Consider the following 17,357-nt stretch of genomic DNA (forward strand, 5'->3'; position numbering starts at 1 on the left):
GATAACGGTCTGTGACGAGAACTGGTTTGAGGGCCGATGACAACAGGGGAGAGGGGGAAGGTTTTATGATGTCTAGAGCATTTTGATTAAGGCCATTCGTTACAAAGCTCAGTGCACAGAGAACGTGATCATCACCTGTTCAAATCATCTAACGTTAGTGTTCCCTTCGTACTGTGGATATACTGGCATATCTTTGCCTGTTGGACAATTTGCATCATATCGAAATGTTCTTAATATTGGGAAGGTGACTATTCCAAATGTTACATCAAAAAACAAGATGATCAAACTGTTGAGGAAATTTCTGGATACCTGCTTGTTACTTCTGCTCGGGGGAAGCGCATCTTAATCCCGGCCAGATGTGACGACACGGGCCTAGATCGACATTTGGGGGGAGTGTGTGTCAACATTCATCTATGGAGGATATTGCATTCGGATATGAACATTTCGTTAACAGCGATTCGCTTACTGTAGACCCTGGCCGACAGGGTGAGTCTCGATTGATTCGATACCAGTATAGCTACATACTGAATCATCAACAAAAACTGAACAAAAATGAAACATCACTGAACTTACTTAAGCTGGACTGTGACGCTATTTTCTTCTGGAAACAAACTGTTTTGCATTATTTTCTTGTCATGCCTTTAAAGCTGCTTTAAAATAAACTGTATTGTAAAAAGCGCTGTATAAATAAATGTGACTTGACTTGACTATAGCGAACCATGAGCAAATGATTAATCTTACACCATTAAATAAATCAACGTGCAGGATATATCCGGCAATTGTAAAGCATCATAGTTTCAAACTTTTTAGAACAGTAAACCATGCTCGCATTCTTTGGGACTCTCGATCAAAACCAAGTGGGTTATTCCTAAAAATGATCAAATACAACATCTTTTATATGAATCAAATTTGGATTTTTTTTTCTATCAGAAACATGGTTGCATGAAATTTTAATGGTTGACAGTAGGGGTGGAAGGGTGCTATTTTATTTTAAGGAATAATAAGATGTAAGCAAATGGTGGTCTTGTGAAAACGACTTAGAATGTATTGGTTTTAAACTATATTGGCTGATCAAATGTCATTTACTGTAATTGAATATACAGACCACAATCTTCAAAGACTGTATTTTATGAAAAATTAAACGCTCTTATCAAAGACTGCGATACATATAATGATATTATTTTATTAGGTGATTTTAACATAAATTGGAATGACGAAGTACAAAGGAAGAAGTTAAAAAGTATAGTGAGTAATTTTGATTTTCAGCAGATTATTGAAGGGCCAACTAGGGTAACTAATCAAATCAAATCAAATTTTATTTATAAAGCACATTTAAAATCAACCTTGGTTGGCCAAAGTGCTGTATACATCAAAGAAAAACAGAAAAGACAAAAATGGATAGAAAAATGTAAATAAAAATGAAGACAAGAAATGCAGTAGAATTACAAGGAATTGAAAGCACTAACCCTAACCCTAACCCTTTTAAGCATATATTTATATTCAGCTAGTGTAGATGCAGTTCTAACATGTAGTGGCAGGTTATTCCACAACTGAGGGCCAGCCACTGCAAAAGCTCGATCACCTCTGCATCGTAAGCGAGATCGAGGGACAGACAGAAGATGTTGATCTCTTGACCTAAGTGATCTGGGTGGGTTGTGACTGACAATTAAGTCAGAGAGATAATTAGGGGCTTGATTACAACGAGCTTTGTAGGTGAAAGTTAAGATTTTAAAGTCAATTCGATATCAAACTGGCAGCCAGTGTAGAGAGAGCGCAGAAGTGGGATAATATGATCACGTTTACGGCTGCCGGTGAGCAAACGGGCAGCCGCGTTTTGGACCATTTGAATACGAGAGATTGCAGACAGAGGAAGCCCAACATATAGTGAGTTACAGTAGTCCAGTCGTGTGCAAATGAAAGCATGGACGACTGTCTCAAAGCTGTCTTTACTTAAAAATGATTTAACTTTGGCTAGCCGGCGAAGATGCTAAAAACCAGCGCTAACTGTGCTATTAATTTGTTTGTTTAATTTAAGACTACTATCATAATAAAAACCCACATTTTTAACGTTGGTTGTAAGGTGTGGTGTGAGGGTCCCTAAGTCAGTAGAATTACTGTTAGAGAGCTCATTTGGACCATAACATGAACATCGTTCAATAACATTAAATTATTTGAAAGCTACAGTTTAAGTTGATGAAAACATGCATCTAATCTCTCAAATGCTTGGTTATCTTTGTGTTTTATAGGTATGTAGATTTGGGTGTCATCCGCGTATCAGTGGTAAGACACACCAAATCTACTCATGATAGTTCCCAGGGGTAACGTATACAGAGAGAACAATAGAGGTGCCAGAACCGATCCCTGGGGCACACCACAGGTGAGGTGGGTCGCTGAGGATGTTTGAGCGCCTATATTAACTGAAAATCTTCTGTTAGATGAAAAGGACTGGAACCATTTAAGTACCGTGTCAGTGATACCAAGTGACCGCTCCAGTCGAGATAAAAGGATCTTATGATCAACGAAATCAAATGCTGAGCTCAGATCTAATAGCACTAGGACTACAGTGTCCCCAGCGTCAGTAGTCATGAGAATATCATTGAGGACTTTTACAAGAGCAGACTCAGTGCTGTGAAGGCGCTTGCAGCCAGACTGAAAGATGTCAGAGATAGAGTGAATGAGCTAATAATTCTGCAGCTGTATAAAAACAGATTTTTCGAGAATTTTAGATATGAATGGCAGGTTGGATATAGGTCTATAGTTCTCATATACAGCAGGATCAAGTGAGGGCTTCTTAAGAATGGGAGTCACAGTGGCGACTTTAAAACAGTCTGGTACAGTCCCAGTCGCAAGACAGTTGTTGATAATGTTCAAAATGTCAGATCCAACAGTAGTGATAACCTGTTTTAAAAAGCGAGAGGGAAAAATATCTTGGGGAGGGAAGGTGGACTTTAATTTCAAAGTTATTTCCCTGCATGTCTGAAGGGAAACCAGCTTGAATTTGCTCCACTGTACCCAAGAAAAAATAGGATCGGGTGCCAGCTGTCTCGAGGTGAAAGCTTGAGCTCGAGTGATGTTAATTTTGTCAGCAAAAAAATTATGGATGTTTTCACATTCAGAGTGAGAAATCATAAACTGTGATTTAACAGAGGGGTTAAGAACAGAGTCAATGGTTGAAAAGAGAGTTCTGGAGCAATGTGAATTCCTCTTAATGATGTCAGACAGGAATTTGTTCTTTGCTGCCCTTACTGCCTTTAGAATGAGGCAGTCAGCATCTCGAATGATATTTGGAGTATGTCTTTCTTCCATTTTCGTTCGAGCCATCTGCAACTGTTGACGTAATAGTCTAATGTCACTGTTTATCCATGGCTGAGACTTATGTTTGGGATGGATGAGCTTGCAAGGTGCGATGGAGTCAAGAATGTTGGAGCATTTATCATTAAAGTCTTGTATCAGTTCATTGACATCTAAATCTGAAGTAAGGGAACCAGACATTACCCGGCAGCACAGGAAGATCTCTCGGTGGTGGTCAGTGTTTGTATGTCTATAAGAGCTGGTGCAACACAGTTGCGGTCAGAGAAGCTGTGTGCGCATCTGACATTGAACTCATGTCTGTCTCTCTCCGTCCTTATTATTTGCCGAGAGAGTTTCCACAGATATTTGTCACACTCGTATACATCCATCCGAGGGCGACCGCTGATAACGCATCAAAGACAATTGTAAAAACTGTGCAAAGGTTGCAAAGTATCGCCCCTGACATGCTGAACTTTATAATGGGCGACTTTAATCATTGTAGGCTTGGTAAGTCGCTAAGTAACTTTTCTCAGTATGTCACCTGCCCTACAAGACATATGAAATGTTTAGATCTCTGTTATGGTACAGTTAAGAGAGCCTACAGGTCATTTAGTAGAGCTCCCCTTGGTCTGTCTGACCATAACGTTGTTTATTTGGTTCCGGTTTACAAAACTGTCCTAAGGAGAACAAAACCTGAACGATGTTTGGTTCCGGTCTGGTCTGATGAAGCTACACAGGAGCTATTGGACTGTTACTCATGTACAGACTGGGATTTATTTATTTCTGCTTATATAAGTTTCTGTGAAAATTAAATAATTCCTAAAAAGGCCATTTCTATTTTTCCAAATAACAAACCATGGGTGTCCAAATCTGTTAAAAATATTATTAATCAGAGAAATATTAGCTTTAGGCAGGAGGATGCCATAGTCTACAATGACCTGCAGAAGCAAGTTAAGAGGGAGCTCAAATTAGCTAAACTTAAATACAAGGATAAAGTTGAATCCCTTTTGAGTAGTGGCCAGTCTCGCCCTGCATGGGACAGTGTGAAGTCGAAGATGGGCTTACAATCCGATCATAAAAAAAACCTCTCCTTTGATGGCAAGACAGATTCTGAGCTTGCAGATGAATTGAATATTTTTTATAATCGCTTCAATATTTACGACTTCACCAAGGAATTGTCCGCGTTCAGGGAACCATGGGCAGAACAAAATGTGGCTATCAATATAGATAAGAACAGAGTTCACAAAATTCTTAGGGGGTGAAGGAAAGGAAGAGCCCGGGCCCAGACAATATTGGTGGTCGCTTATTAAAAGCTGTGCAGAGCCACTGTCTGACATATTTGCCTTTATTTTCAAGTCACTTCAATTACATCAGGTCCCTCATCTCTGGAAAGAGTCAGTGATTGTGCCTGTGCCAAAGACTAAATGATTTTAGGCCAGTGGCTCTCACTTCTCTCATTATGAAAGCTTTTGAAAAAATGATCAAACAGGAGATTTTAGCAATAACACAGTCTCAACTTGACCCCTTACAATTCGCCTATAGGGCAGGTAGGGGAGTCGAGGATGCTACGGGCAGCCTGCTCAATACAGTTTTTAATCATTTGGAAGGGGCAAAGCAATTTGTGTGATTATTATTTATTGACTTTTCATCAGCTTTTAACTGTATTCAACCCCACATTTTAGCAGGTAGACTTTCAAAGAAACACAACATCAACCCAGGGCTAATAGCCTGGTTAGTTGACTTTTTAACCTCAAGATCTCAAAGGGTTAAAGTTAACGGCGTCTTATCTGGCAATCTTCTATCTTCTACTGGCTCCCCCCAAGGATGTGTCCTCTCTCCTCTTCTTTTTGTCTTATACACAAATTAATGCCGTTCACAATATGATGGTAGACAGGTTTTAAAATTTGCAGACGACTCTGTCATTGTGTCTCTTCTAAATGAAAGTGTGATTGACCATGGACCAATAGTGAAGGATTTTAATGATTGGTGCAAGGGTTCCTTTTAAACATAAATGTCTCCAAAACTAAAGAATTAATTATTGATTTTAGGAAACAGAGCCCCCCTCTTCCCCTCACTATCATTGATGGCCAACCTATTGAGATAGTACAAGAATACAAGTACCTTGGCACAATAATTGATAGTAAGCTATGTTTTGAATCACACACTGATGCTGTTTGTGCCAAAGCCCAGCAGCGACTGTATTTCTACCGTAGACTGAGGAATTTTAACATTGACCCCACTTTGATGAGAATGTTTTATTCTTGTTTTATTGAGTCTGTTTTAACCTTCTGTTTTATCTGCTGGTTTGGTTCCTTGTCCACAAAAAAAAACCAAAAAAAAAAAAAACCATTAGACAGTATTGTTAGGACATGATTGCAGGCGTTAACTTCCCCCCTCTCTCCCACATTTACTCCAACAGAGTGGCAAAGAAGGCACTATCTATTGCAGCTGACCCTAGTCATCCTTTGTCCTGCCAGTTCAAGCTACTTCCCTCAGGCCGTAGGTACTCCATGCCCAGATGCAGGTCAAATAGATTCAGAAACTCTCTTATCCCGACTTCTATCTCGATTTTAAACAATTTGTCAGAACTGTTTTAATATATTTCTTAACTAGTGTGTTTTAGTGACTGTGGGTATTCTATATAATGCTGTATTGTTGTGTATTGTGTCCTTGTTTTTATCTGCTGGCTGTACAAATAATTGCCCCTCGGGGACAATAAAGTTACCTTGACCTTGATTAGAGAATTATCAGCCTCCAGGTACCGGTCAGAAAACATGTCCTGGGAATGTGAGGTTAGGGTGCAAGACCCACGTACATGAGATGGTGCTGTATTGGGTGGAGCTGGAAGAAGTGTAGAAAAAAATACTGGCCTGTGGTCTGAGAGTGGAAGGTCACTGATTTCAATATCAGCCCCCGATAGACCATATGACAGTATTAGATCTAGTGTATGACCGTGACAGTGTGTGGGACCATTTACCCATTGAACAACGTTTACAGAGGATATTACATTTAAAAAAGTCTTTAGCTAAAGCAGAAGCAGCTCAGCATACATGAATATTAAAATCACCAATTATTAAATTAGGGTCATATCTCGTCAAAGCATCCCCCAGGAGATCAGAAAACTCATTGATAAAGTTACTTGATGAAGGTGGACGATAGATTAGCAGGAGTAGAATAGGACAGAGGGAATTTAAATGAATTTCCTGGACTTCAAAGCTCGTAAAAGAGGCCGTTGACAATAAACGACACTGAACGTTGGTTGTTTTTATCAGAAGTCCCCCTGCCCTGCCGGTTAACCGGGGAGTGTTAAAGTCATACTCCGGGGGAGCCAGTTCGGAAAAAGGACTGATATCACCTGCTTTTATCCACGAAATAGTCCAGATTGTTAGAAGAGATGAGGTTGCTGTAGAAGAAGGTTTTGTTTACTACAGATTGAACGTTGGCGAGGGCCATCCTAAGTTGCAGTGGATCATGTGAAGAGTTGTAAGCTCTGCGAAGATTGATGATGATTGACATTCCTGCATCGGAGCCATGGAGAGATCCGTCGAGTCGGCCAGAAGAGTGAAGAACGGATAATCGGCCGAATCCACCAACGATTTTGATCCGCAGGCTTTCGAAAAAGCCGATAATGCAGGTTTGAATCCGACGAGGTGGAGATCGACACCGAGGTGAAGCCCAGTGCCCAGGCGGACTTCAACCGAACCGCAACGCCAGCCGTTTTCTGCATGGAAGTTCAAAGACGCGCCAGCATAGGTGACCGGGTGAGTCCGACTGCGGGGGTGGTGAGTAAAACTCATAATTGTTTGGATCGGGATGAGTTCAGAGAAGCTTTGGCATGGCATGATAAATATCTAAAAGTTGTTGCCGATCATAAGAGATCAACGAGTGACAACGTAGAAGCAGCAAAGTCAATAAAAACACGGAAACGTAAAAGTAACGTAATGGGTAGACAGCAAGCTGCACACGCCGGCGCCATCTCACTTGCTTTTACCAGCTAGCTCCTGGCTTTCACTAATAGACCAGAAATGTTTCATTTAGATTTAATTTAACATTTTACAAGAAGTTAGAAAAGTACAAAATTCCTAAAAGTCAGTTAGATAATTTTGAAAATGCAATTAAAGAAATAGAGTGGAATGATTAAATATAAGAGTATAGATGAAAACTGTAATTCTTTCATGACTGAAATTATAGACAATTATACAAGGAAAGTGAAACGTAAACCAGGACAAATAGAATATTTAGCATGGTTAAATTAAAAAATGAGTTCCCTCAAGAAACAAAGATCATTCTCTTAAGTTAGCTCTCAGGTGTAAGATAGAACATGAAGGTGTTTTTTTTTACCACATTAGGAAATAAGTTTGTAATGGAGCTTAGAAAGGCGAATGCTACGTTTTTTTTTTTTTTTATTAAGGATTTCTGTGAAGCTGGAGGAAATATGGCAGAATTTAAAGAAATTAACTGGAAAATGTAATAACATACATAAAACAATGGAGTTAAATATAGAGAATGATACAAATTAAATATGACTAATGATACAAATAAGGTGGCAGAAGCATTTAATACAAATTTTATAGATTCTACAAAGTCTTTGATTCAGAAAGTACCTGGTTTAAATGATTTAGTTACATCTACTGTATACATTTTAATGCTTTCAGAGAACTTAATAATTCTAAAGTATATGTGATTATTTCATCTATTAATAGTTCAAGGGCAAAAGATGGATATGGAATGGATACAATGTTTTTAAAAACCTATAAAGAGGCACTCGTTCCTCCCATATAAAAAATGTTAATTGGTCTTGTTTCAAAGGGCTTAAAAACGGCAATAATTACACCAGTGTTCAAATCAGGTGATCACATGGCTATTAGCAATTATAGACCAATTAGTATCCCACCAGCAGAATCCAAAATTACAGAGAAATGGATTTCTGAACAGTAAATCACATTTGAATACTACTCCATTCTCATTGTATCCGATGCAATTTGGGTTTCGAAAGTATCATTCTACAGAAACTCCAAATTATTTTCCTTTAGAAAATATAAAATCTAAATTGGATAAAGGAGGTGTCGTAGGAATTGTCCATCTAGATTTGAAGAGAGCCTTTGATACAGTAAATCATGCAATTTTAATTAAGTTATCAAATTATAATTTCTCACCAGAGGTAATCAAATGGATAAGATCATACCTTGCTGATAGAAAACAGTGTGTCCGAGTAGGCAATTATACACTCACCTAAAGGATTATTAGGAACACCTGTTCAATTTCTCATTAATGCAATTATCTAATCAACCAATCACATGGCAGTTGCTTCAATGCATTTAGGGGTGTGGTCCTGGTCAAGACAATCTCCTGAACTCCAAACTGAATGTCAGAATGGGAAAGAAAGGTGATTTAAGCAATTTTGAGCGTGGCATGGTTGTTGGTGCCAGACGGGCCGGTCTGAGTATTTCACAATCTGCTCAGTTACTGGGATTTTCACGCACAACCATTTCTAGGGTTTACAAAGAATGGTGTGAAAAGGGAAAAGCATCCAGTATGCGGCAGTCCTGTGGGCGAAAATGCCTTGTTGATGCTAGAGGTCAGAGGAGAATGGGCCGACTGATTCAAGCTGATAGAAGAGCAACTTTGACTGAAATAACCACTCGTTACAACCGAGGTATGCAGCAAAGCATTTGTGAAGCCACAACACGCACAACCTTGAGGCGGATGGGCTACAACAGCAGAAGACCCCACCGGGTACCACTCATCTCCACTACAAATAGGAAAAAGAGGCTACAATTTGCACGAGCTCACCAAAATTGGACAGTTGAATACTGGAAAAATGTTGCCTGGTCTGATGAGTCTCGATTTCTGTTGAGACATTCAGATGGTAGAATCAGAATTTGAAACAGAATGAGAACATGGATCCATCATGCCTTGTTCCCACTGTGCAGGCTGGTGGTGGTGGTGTAATGGTGTGGGGGATGTTTTCTTGGCACACTTTAGGCCCCTTAGTGCCAATTGGGCATCGTTTAAATGCCACGGCCTACCTGAGCATTGTTTCTGACCATGTCCATCCCTTTATGACCACCATGTGCCCATCCTCTGATGGCTACTTCCAGCAGGATAATGCACCATGTCACAAAGCTTGAATCATTTCAAATTGGTTTCTTGAACATGACAATGAGTTCACTGTACTAAAATGGCCCCCACAGTCACCAGATCTCAACCCAATAGAGCATCTTTGGGATGTGGTGGAACGGCAGCTTCGTGCCCTGGATGTGCATCCCACAAATCTCCATCAACTGCAAGATGCTATCCTATCTTCTGTGAGAACGGTGTGTGTTAGCGGCCACTAAGTTAATAACTAATGATCTTCGCAATGGAAGTGAATCAATCAAAACTAACTTTAGCTGGACAATAACTTTATTCTAGAGCTGCTGTAAAGCCTAAACAATCTCTGTTACTGTAATCTCCTGTTATCACTGTAAAGCTGCTTTGAAACAGCCTATATTGTTAAAAGCGCTGTATAAATGAAGGTGACTTGAATTGACATGACTTTGTGTTCTCCAAGGTTCAATATTGGGGCCGTTGTTGTTCAGTTTGCATATTAATGACCTGGCGGACGTTTGTTTATCTACTGTTACTTGTCAGATGTATGCTGATGATACGGTTATATTTGTGCATCCTAAAAGCAAAAAGCAAGATGCAGAAGAATTATCAGCTGCAATGGTCAATGTCTCTAATTGGTTAATAAATTCATGTTTACATCTTAATGTTAGTATAACTGTATGCATTTTTTTTTTTTTATCAAAGGCTGCAAATAGAGATCAAGATCCAGACGTTATAGTAGCAGGAAGAAAATGATCAGTAGTCCGTGAGTATAGATATTTAGGCATATTAATAGATTCACTACTTAGATTTAAAAAACAATTTAAAAAAAGTTGTGAATAAAACTAAATTGAATCTGGTAAGTTTTAGACACATTACAAATAATTTAACCACTGAGGCCTTAAAGTTATACATTAATGCCATGATTCTATAAGCAGGCTTAGAAAATATTGGATGAAAGGTCTAATCTATATCATCATTGTAAAAATGTAACTAATATGATTTTTTTTTAACTGGGGAAATGTGATTACATTTGGAGATATTTTACTTGTGTATAACATTTTGCATGGTATGGCCCACCTCCACTTAATGAGTTTATTAGACAAAAGCATAACTCCTCTACTAGAGCCATTACTAGAGGGATTGTATAATACCACATAAAACAAGTGCTTTTGGGCAGTCTGCCCAACATCTTTTTACATCTTTTACTTCTTTGCATTGACCAAACAGTGGTTATTGCATAATCAATCCATAATTTGGATTAGTGGCGTGTTTCCGTCTTATATTTTAAGTCATTTTGTATGTGTGTTAATATGCTCTGATTATGGTTATGTTTGCTGGAATGTTTGTTTTATGGACTTTTCTTTGCCATCAATGGACGTTAGCATAGTTAGCATAGTTATTAGCATAGTTCAATGAGTTGGTGTTTCCCGAAAACATAGTTCAAATGAACATTCGCAAACAGCATTGCACTGTTGTGTGTTTGGAACGACAGCTCTCGACCTGTGGTTAGAAGCAGAGTTTCTAGTTTTCATGAATGATCTTGAGCCAAATAAGCAAGATGACATTCAGTGCAATCTATATATTTTATTTATATTACATAAAAATGTAATTTATGTCTTTTAGTTTGTCAAGAGATTTGAAGTCGTTGTTGAAGAGTGCGCATGTGTGAACAAGCTCTAGTGCGTAAGAACGAGCCTATGATTGAATCTGGAAATAAAGCAAAATAACTGATGAAAATGAGAAATAGTCCTCAGATGCCGTGTTTATAATGTTAATTATAGCAAAACATCTAGCATTAATTCGATCTCAAACAGATTCATTAAAAGTAGTTATTACTTCACCACCTGCATGACATCATTAACCAACGTCATTGAACGACCAATTTGACAATACTGTTTCTGGAAACAGTCGTGACTAGCTAGTTACATCGTACTATGGTAGTAAAGCAGTGAGTTATGTCAAAATAACTCACTGCTCAAACAAAATTATGTGGGTTGTGGGTTTCCGCACATTCTAGTATGCGACTGTAAGCAGTATGTTGTTCTGGGAAGGAGGAGGCGGGAAACGGTGAACATTCAAAGATGTTGTCCTCCATGGCAGTGCGTGTACCCATCGCTACCTGCTCCCACCTGCCCATTCAAATCGCCTCCGAGGATGATGTAGTCGTCTGGGGCAAATGTCCGTAGGTGTGTGTCGAGGATTCTCCGATCTCTTTTGCCTTTGATCCTTTCAACTTTGTTACCTGTATGCATGCAATGTGGACTCGTCTGGTCTTGAGGGAGTCGACTAACTCGCGGAGGCGGCCGGTGTGTGTTGCGATATTGATCGTGGCAAATTGTAGTGGGACTAGCTTCTTTAGCCTTCTCCGTCTTTGAGCATATTCCTCACATCGCTGAGGAAAGAGCGGCACGCGTCGCCCTAGTTCGATGAGCCAAGTTTGGAGACAGTTCCATAGATGCAACGATTCTATACCCCATGCCAGCAGCCATATCGCCCTTCAGCCCAAGACTGGTTCCCACTGAAGCTCAGCAGGGCTGAGTCTGGTCAGTTCCTGGATGGGAGACTCCTGGGAAAACCAGGTTGCTGCTGGAAGAGGTGTGAGTGAGGCCAGCAGGGGGCGCTCACCCTGGGGTCTGTGTGGGTCTTAACCAGTACAGTGACGGGGACACTATACTGTCAAAGAGCACCGTCCTTCGGATGAGACGTTAAACCAAGACTCTCCTGACTCTCTGTGGTCATTAAAAATCCCAGGATGTCCTTCGGAAAGAGTAGGGGTGTAACCCCGGTGTCCTGGCCAAATCTGCCCAGTGGCCTCTGTCCATCATGGCCTCCTAATCATCCCCATATACTGATTGGCTCTATCACTCTGTCTCTCCTCTCCACCAGTAAGCTTGTGTGTGTGTGTGTGTGTGTGTGTGTGTTGTGTGTGTGTTGTGTGTGTGTATGTGTGTGTGTGGTGGGCGTTCTGGCGCAGTATGGCTGCCGGATTCACTCTTCCATATGTGAAGCGCTCTGAGTACCTAGAAAAGCGCTATATAAATGTGTAACGCATTATCATCATCATCATGCCGTGGGGGACCCTAGGTTAACCCTAACCCTAACCCTAACCCTAACCCTAACCCCTGCCGTTAGCCGTTAAGGTCCTTGCTACCAGCCGATACCACGAGGAGTTGGTGGAAGGGTTTCATCGGCCCAGTAAATCTGAACTGATGCACATCCAGCCTTTCTCATCCCGGCATCAGCCATTTGCTGACACTTACACACTGGACTAGTGTTTTTCAAAAGTATTTGTTTTTTGTTGTTCATAAGAGGAAATATTGTACTTGCCAACTTCAAAATAATGCAGTTGTTGAGGTGTGATACAAGTTTGAAACAACTGACATTTTTGTGATATTGCACAATGGTGTCGCTCCTGTTGTATGATTTAAATAAAAAAGATATTACTGTATTACAGAAGAAATAAAGTACTATCATAAAAATAATCTAGCGAGATTAATAATTACAAAACCAAACATCAAAAGCAAAATTCTGAACAGATTATAGTAAAGGAACTTTTAGTTAACACGCATGAAAATAATGATGATGTTATAAATATTACATAATGCCACAATGCATAAACTCTTAAGGGTATTACAATAGGATTAATGTAGGATTCACATTCTTTATATAGAAGGGTTATATTTTTTGTTCTTTTAATTTTGGGATGAAATGTGACATGGACTTTTTTGTTGTTGTGAGAATTACCCTGCTAACTCAAAGTGAGCTGCCACAAACAAAAGACATTTTGATGCAGAGAAATGCCTGACCGAAACACTGATGTTTACTGATGTTTACACGTTCTCGCTGATGGATCTGTGGTGGGTTTCTGCTTTCCTGCTCTCGGATCAGCGCGAGGTTTCCACGGCGACGTGTCACTGCAGAGCTCCATGGCGACCGGAGCACAGCACTGCTCACTGGGAAGAGACAAAGCCAGAATCCTGCTGTTAGTTTGAATGATTAATGTGTTCACGGTCACTGAGAGCACTCCAACGGCTCACACATCTCTGTGTGTTCCTGAGACTGTAAAGATGTGCTTTAGAATCGAGAAACATATCCACAAAGATGCTGAAGCAACATTTTGCTGTAAAGAATCTTTGTTTTTAAGGTAGGGTCTTTTAGATATGGTTTAGGCTCCTCCTCCTTCAGTGCATGTCTATGGGCGTCGTTCATCTCTTTTATTGTTGGTTATATGAAGATCTCGCAGCTAGAGGGCATTCAGACAACAGGACATGAGTGTGCTTTCTATTGTGAGTTCTGACGCGCTCGATGTTTGTCATTCCAGTCTTGTGCAGTTTTATGCTTTTAGTGATCTATCTTATTGCTGGTCTCTTCACAACTGTAAAGCAGCATATTCCACAGATCTATCATTTAGCACGACTGCACATCTGCACATCATTATCTCAAAGGAGACATACTGCTGAATATTAACTGGAGCCATCGTAAACATGTAAAGTAAGCCCAGTGCGTCTCTTTTTGTCATTAATACACAGTGACGTGTCGCCATCACTGAGGCTTAATTACCAGCTGAAGCGAGCAGTAATTACAGCTGTATTAGCGAGAGCCCACTCGCCGACACTGACTGACGCCGAGTGTGTGGGTTTGGATTATTTTCTCATCTTCATCATCGTCACTGAAAGCCTATATATACAGTTTCTTACTCGGGTCAGAAAGGATTGAGATAAATGGGAAGTGATTTGTTTCATGTAATCAATACATTCACAGTAACTGTGAGTAGGCTACTCTGTATTGTCTGTAAAGCTCTGACCAGACGAACACAAACACAAACACAATGCAGTTGTGTAGTCCTGTACGGTGTCATCCCAAGTTGGATATGGAATATTCCTACATTATGTTCTTGACTTCCAAACAAAACTGAATCTCATTTTCTGATGCTCAGAAGAGGATGTTTATAGAAAATGGCAATTATGGACTTTGTTTAGCATGTTTTACACACATGTTTTGTTATGATGTAATCTTGGAACTTTGACACAGTGACGCGATTGATTGCTTAAAATGGATAGTTCAGCTAAACCGTGGAGCTTGTCCTGTGTGCCACCATGTTCATACGTCACGGTGTTTTGGGCCTCGGTCTTGTTTGTGATTTCTTATTTGGTAAATAATTGTGTGCTAAGAACACATGTGAAATAAGCAGTATCGTGATGTTATAAAGAGTCTAAAGAGATGGGAAGGTCAACATCAGTCCTTTAGTTGAGAGCTTGCTCTCATGTTGGCTTTACACAAATAAGAAATTCTCTCTTTCCCTGTCTCTCTCTCTCTCCCGCCCTCTCTTTTTCTTTCTTTCTTTCTTTCTTTCTCACACACACCCACACAGAAACAGTCACATCCACAGGCAGAGTGAGAGCGAAGGATGAGGCATGACACATAAAAGAGAAAAGCATTTATTTTCGCCGTGCTTTAGCGCTGCGCTTCTCTTTTTTCCTCTATTTCTGGTTCCTCAGCCCTCAGGTTATTTTTTGGATGCTGATATGAAGATGCAGGTCTGTATGCCTTTCATCTGAATTGTTAAACAGGAGAGTGTTCTAGCGATCTTTGCAGAGATATCATAAGACAGGCTTCCTATGTCTCTTGGTGTGTATTCATTTCATGGATTTGATCTAATAGCTTGCTTCTGGAAATCCTTATAGCCGTGTGGTTTTCTTTTCTTTGATTGTTGCGTTCATTTTCTTTCTTTCTATTCTTGTTTTTCCTGCTAATTCTAAAGACCAAATTATGTTCATGTGGTGCGCAAGTTTGTGATGTCACATTGACGTCTTGCGTGGTATAAGATTGTATAATTTATAATGTGAGAAAGCTTTCAGGTGAAGAGGTTCACAAACCAAAATCAATCACATTGCACAGAGAACAGAAAGTACTGGTGATGATCATAATACTCTCTGAGCTGAAATGATTTGGATTTATCATGCGTGGCTGAAATGTTGCTGCAGATATGTTGATAATGGCATCAGTATTTATTTATTTTTTTACTATCTCGGCACCGTTCATCAAACAGGCGCATAAATGTGTTTTTAAAGACATTTTGAGCTTTGTCTTATAAATTGCTCCAGATATTCCAAAAAAGATTCTTTCCATGTACCGTGTAGTTTTTGAGATAATGGAATATCCATACCACAAAAATATTGGTATTATGTGGAACTGAAAATTAATTAAAATATCGTCACATGATGTTGAATATGAAAATACGCAGTTTTTTCCTTAGAATAACTACTTCTATTTGATCTAGCACCTATAGTCTGGTTGATTGTCATATTAAATATTTTGCACTATTTTTCCATAATATTTGTGGTTACTGAAATGTAAATGATCATTTTTCCTGTCTAAATGTAGTGTTTAAACTATGTTTGATGAGTTCCCTTATTGCGTTGCATTCCTAAGTGTCCGTAAATGAGTTGGAAGGCTACATTTCTATGCAGTCAATTTCATTTAATTAGTTTATTTCAGTACTCTGTCAGTGTCCTCACATTGATTGAGCATTTGGCCAACTGCTTTAGTAAAACACCAAATGTCCCCACAAAGATAGTAATACCTGTCATTTTTGTCCTTTGTTTTGGTCCCCATGAGGAACGCAGCTGATAAATCAAACTAAATGATGTTTTTTGAAAATGTATAAATGCAGAAAGTTTTGTGTGATGGGTAGGTTTAGGGGTCATTAGTGTAAAGGGAGAGAATCTACAGTACAGTCTGTACAGTATAAAAACCATTACGTCTATGGAAAGTCCCCATAAAACATGGAAACCCAATATGTGGGTGTGTGTGTTTTCAAAATAAAAGTTAAATGCATGCAAGGTTCAGTTATTTCAGCATCGATCTGTAAGTGTGTAAACCACGCTTGGATCTACATTTCTCATTCCTGTCTGTCTGTGTCTTTCTGCAGTGATTAATGGAATGAAGTGGTGATATGGCTCTGGATATGGAGAGGACAGTCTCTAAAATCATGTTTGACTTCCAGAGGAACTCGACCTCTGATGACGACTCTGGCTGTGCGCTAGAGGAGTACGCCTGGGTGCCACCTGGCCTCAAACCTGAACAGGTAACACACACTTAATCACAACATGAAAGCATTAGCAACTCAATTTAAAGGGATAGTTCACCCAAAAATGACTTTTATTCACATACAAACATTGATCAGCGAACACAAACTGTGTTACGTGGCGCGAGAGAATGAAACTCACTGGTTCTCATCCTTGAGCTTCCATTTAACATGTTTGAGATCTCCATGTACATTTGCTGATCAGTGTTTCTTTTGTGAATTAAAGCCGAAATTAAATCTGTTCATCCTATAATGTGTTTGTATCTCTTCGGAAGACTTGGATTAAAGGTACAATATGTAAGATATTTGTAATAAAATATCAAAAAATCACTTGCACAGTGTGATATATTTCCTGCAGTTGTGTACTTACAATATCCCAAAAGTTCCCAAATATTTTTAATTTCAGAGAAATTCCAATTGTAAATAATGTCTCGTCCCTGGTCATTGTCGCCTGTCAATGACGGAATATCCGCGTTATCCCTGGTTTCCGCTCGTACTGCCATAGTAACCATGGCGACAGATGTGGACAACTGTGTCTAGCGGTGCGCTCACGCTGTTGTTGTTTCGTTCAAACATTATGGACCATGGCAAGCGGACTTCGGGACAAGAGGAAAAATAAAATGAGGATCAATATCGGCGTGGCGTTTTTGAGATGCCGAGAGCTAGCGTCCGCGGCTAACTTCGACTTGACTGAGCTTCACGAGTCACGACTTGACAGAGACGCCGCTCTTGTATGTACTTTATTAGACAGGTGAGCAAATGTACATGAAACTAATCAATGTTATATAGCTCAACATGATGAAATGTTAGAATATGATCAGTGTGTTATTCTAATGTTGATCTAGCTCACTGCTAGTCTCATACAGACAAACATTATAACTTTAAC

General features: G+C 39.6%; 1 protein-coding gene across 2 annotated transcripts in view; it reads left to right on the top strand.

Moving 5' to 3' along the window:
- The first annotated feature begins 14,749 nt into the window (after nucleotides 1-14,749).
- The window catches only part of prickle2a (prickle homolog 2a), a 74,802-nt gene continuing 72,194 nt past the window's right edge, over nucleotides 14,750-17,357 (top strand). Inside the window, exons 1-2 of one of the 2 annotated variants that reach the window (XM_079896347.1) lie at nucleotides 14,750-14,921; nucleotides 16,316-16,471. In XM_079896347.1, coding sequence (XP_079752473.1) covers nucleotides 16,340-16,471 — 132 coding nt within the window. In that variant the 5' untranslated portion in view covers nucleotides 14,750-14,921; nucleotides 16,316-16,339. The remainder of the gene's footprint in view (nucleotides 14,922-16,315; nucleotides 16,472-17,357) is intronic. The other variant, XM_079896348.1, reaches the window with a different exon arrangement.

This window comes from Squalius cephalus (genome assembly GCF_949319135.1).
Source record: "Squalius cephalus genome assembly, chromosome: 16".
In the NCBI taxonomy this organism is placed as follows: Eukaryota; Metazoa; Chordata; class Actinopteri; order Cypriniformes; family Leuciscidae; genus Squalius; species Squalius cephalus.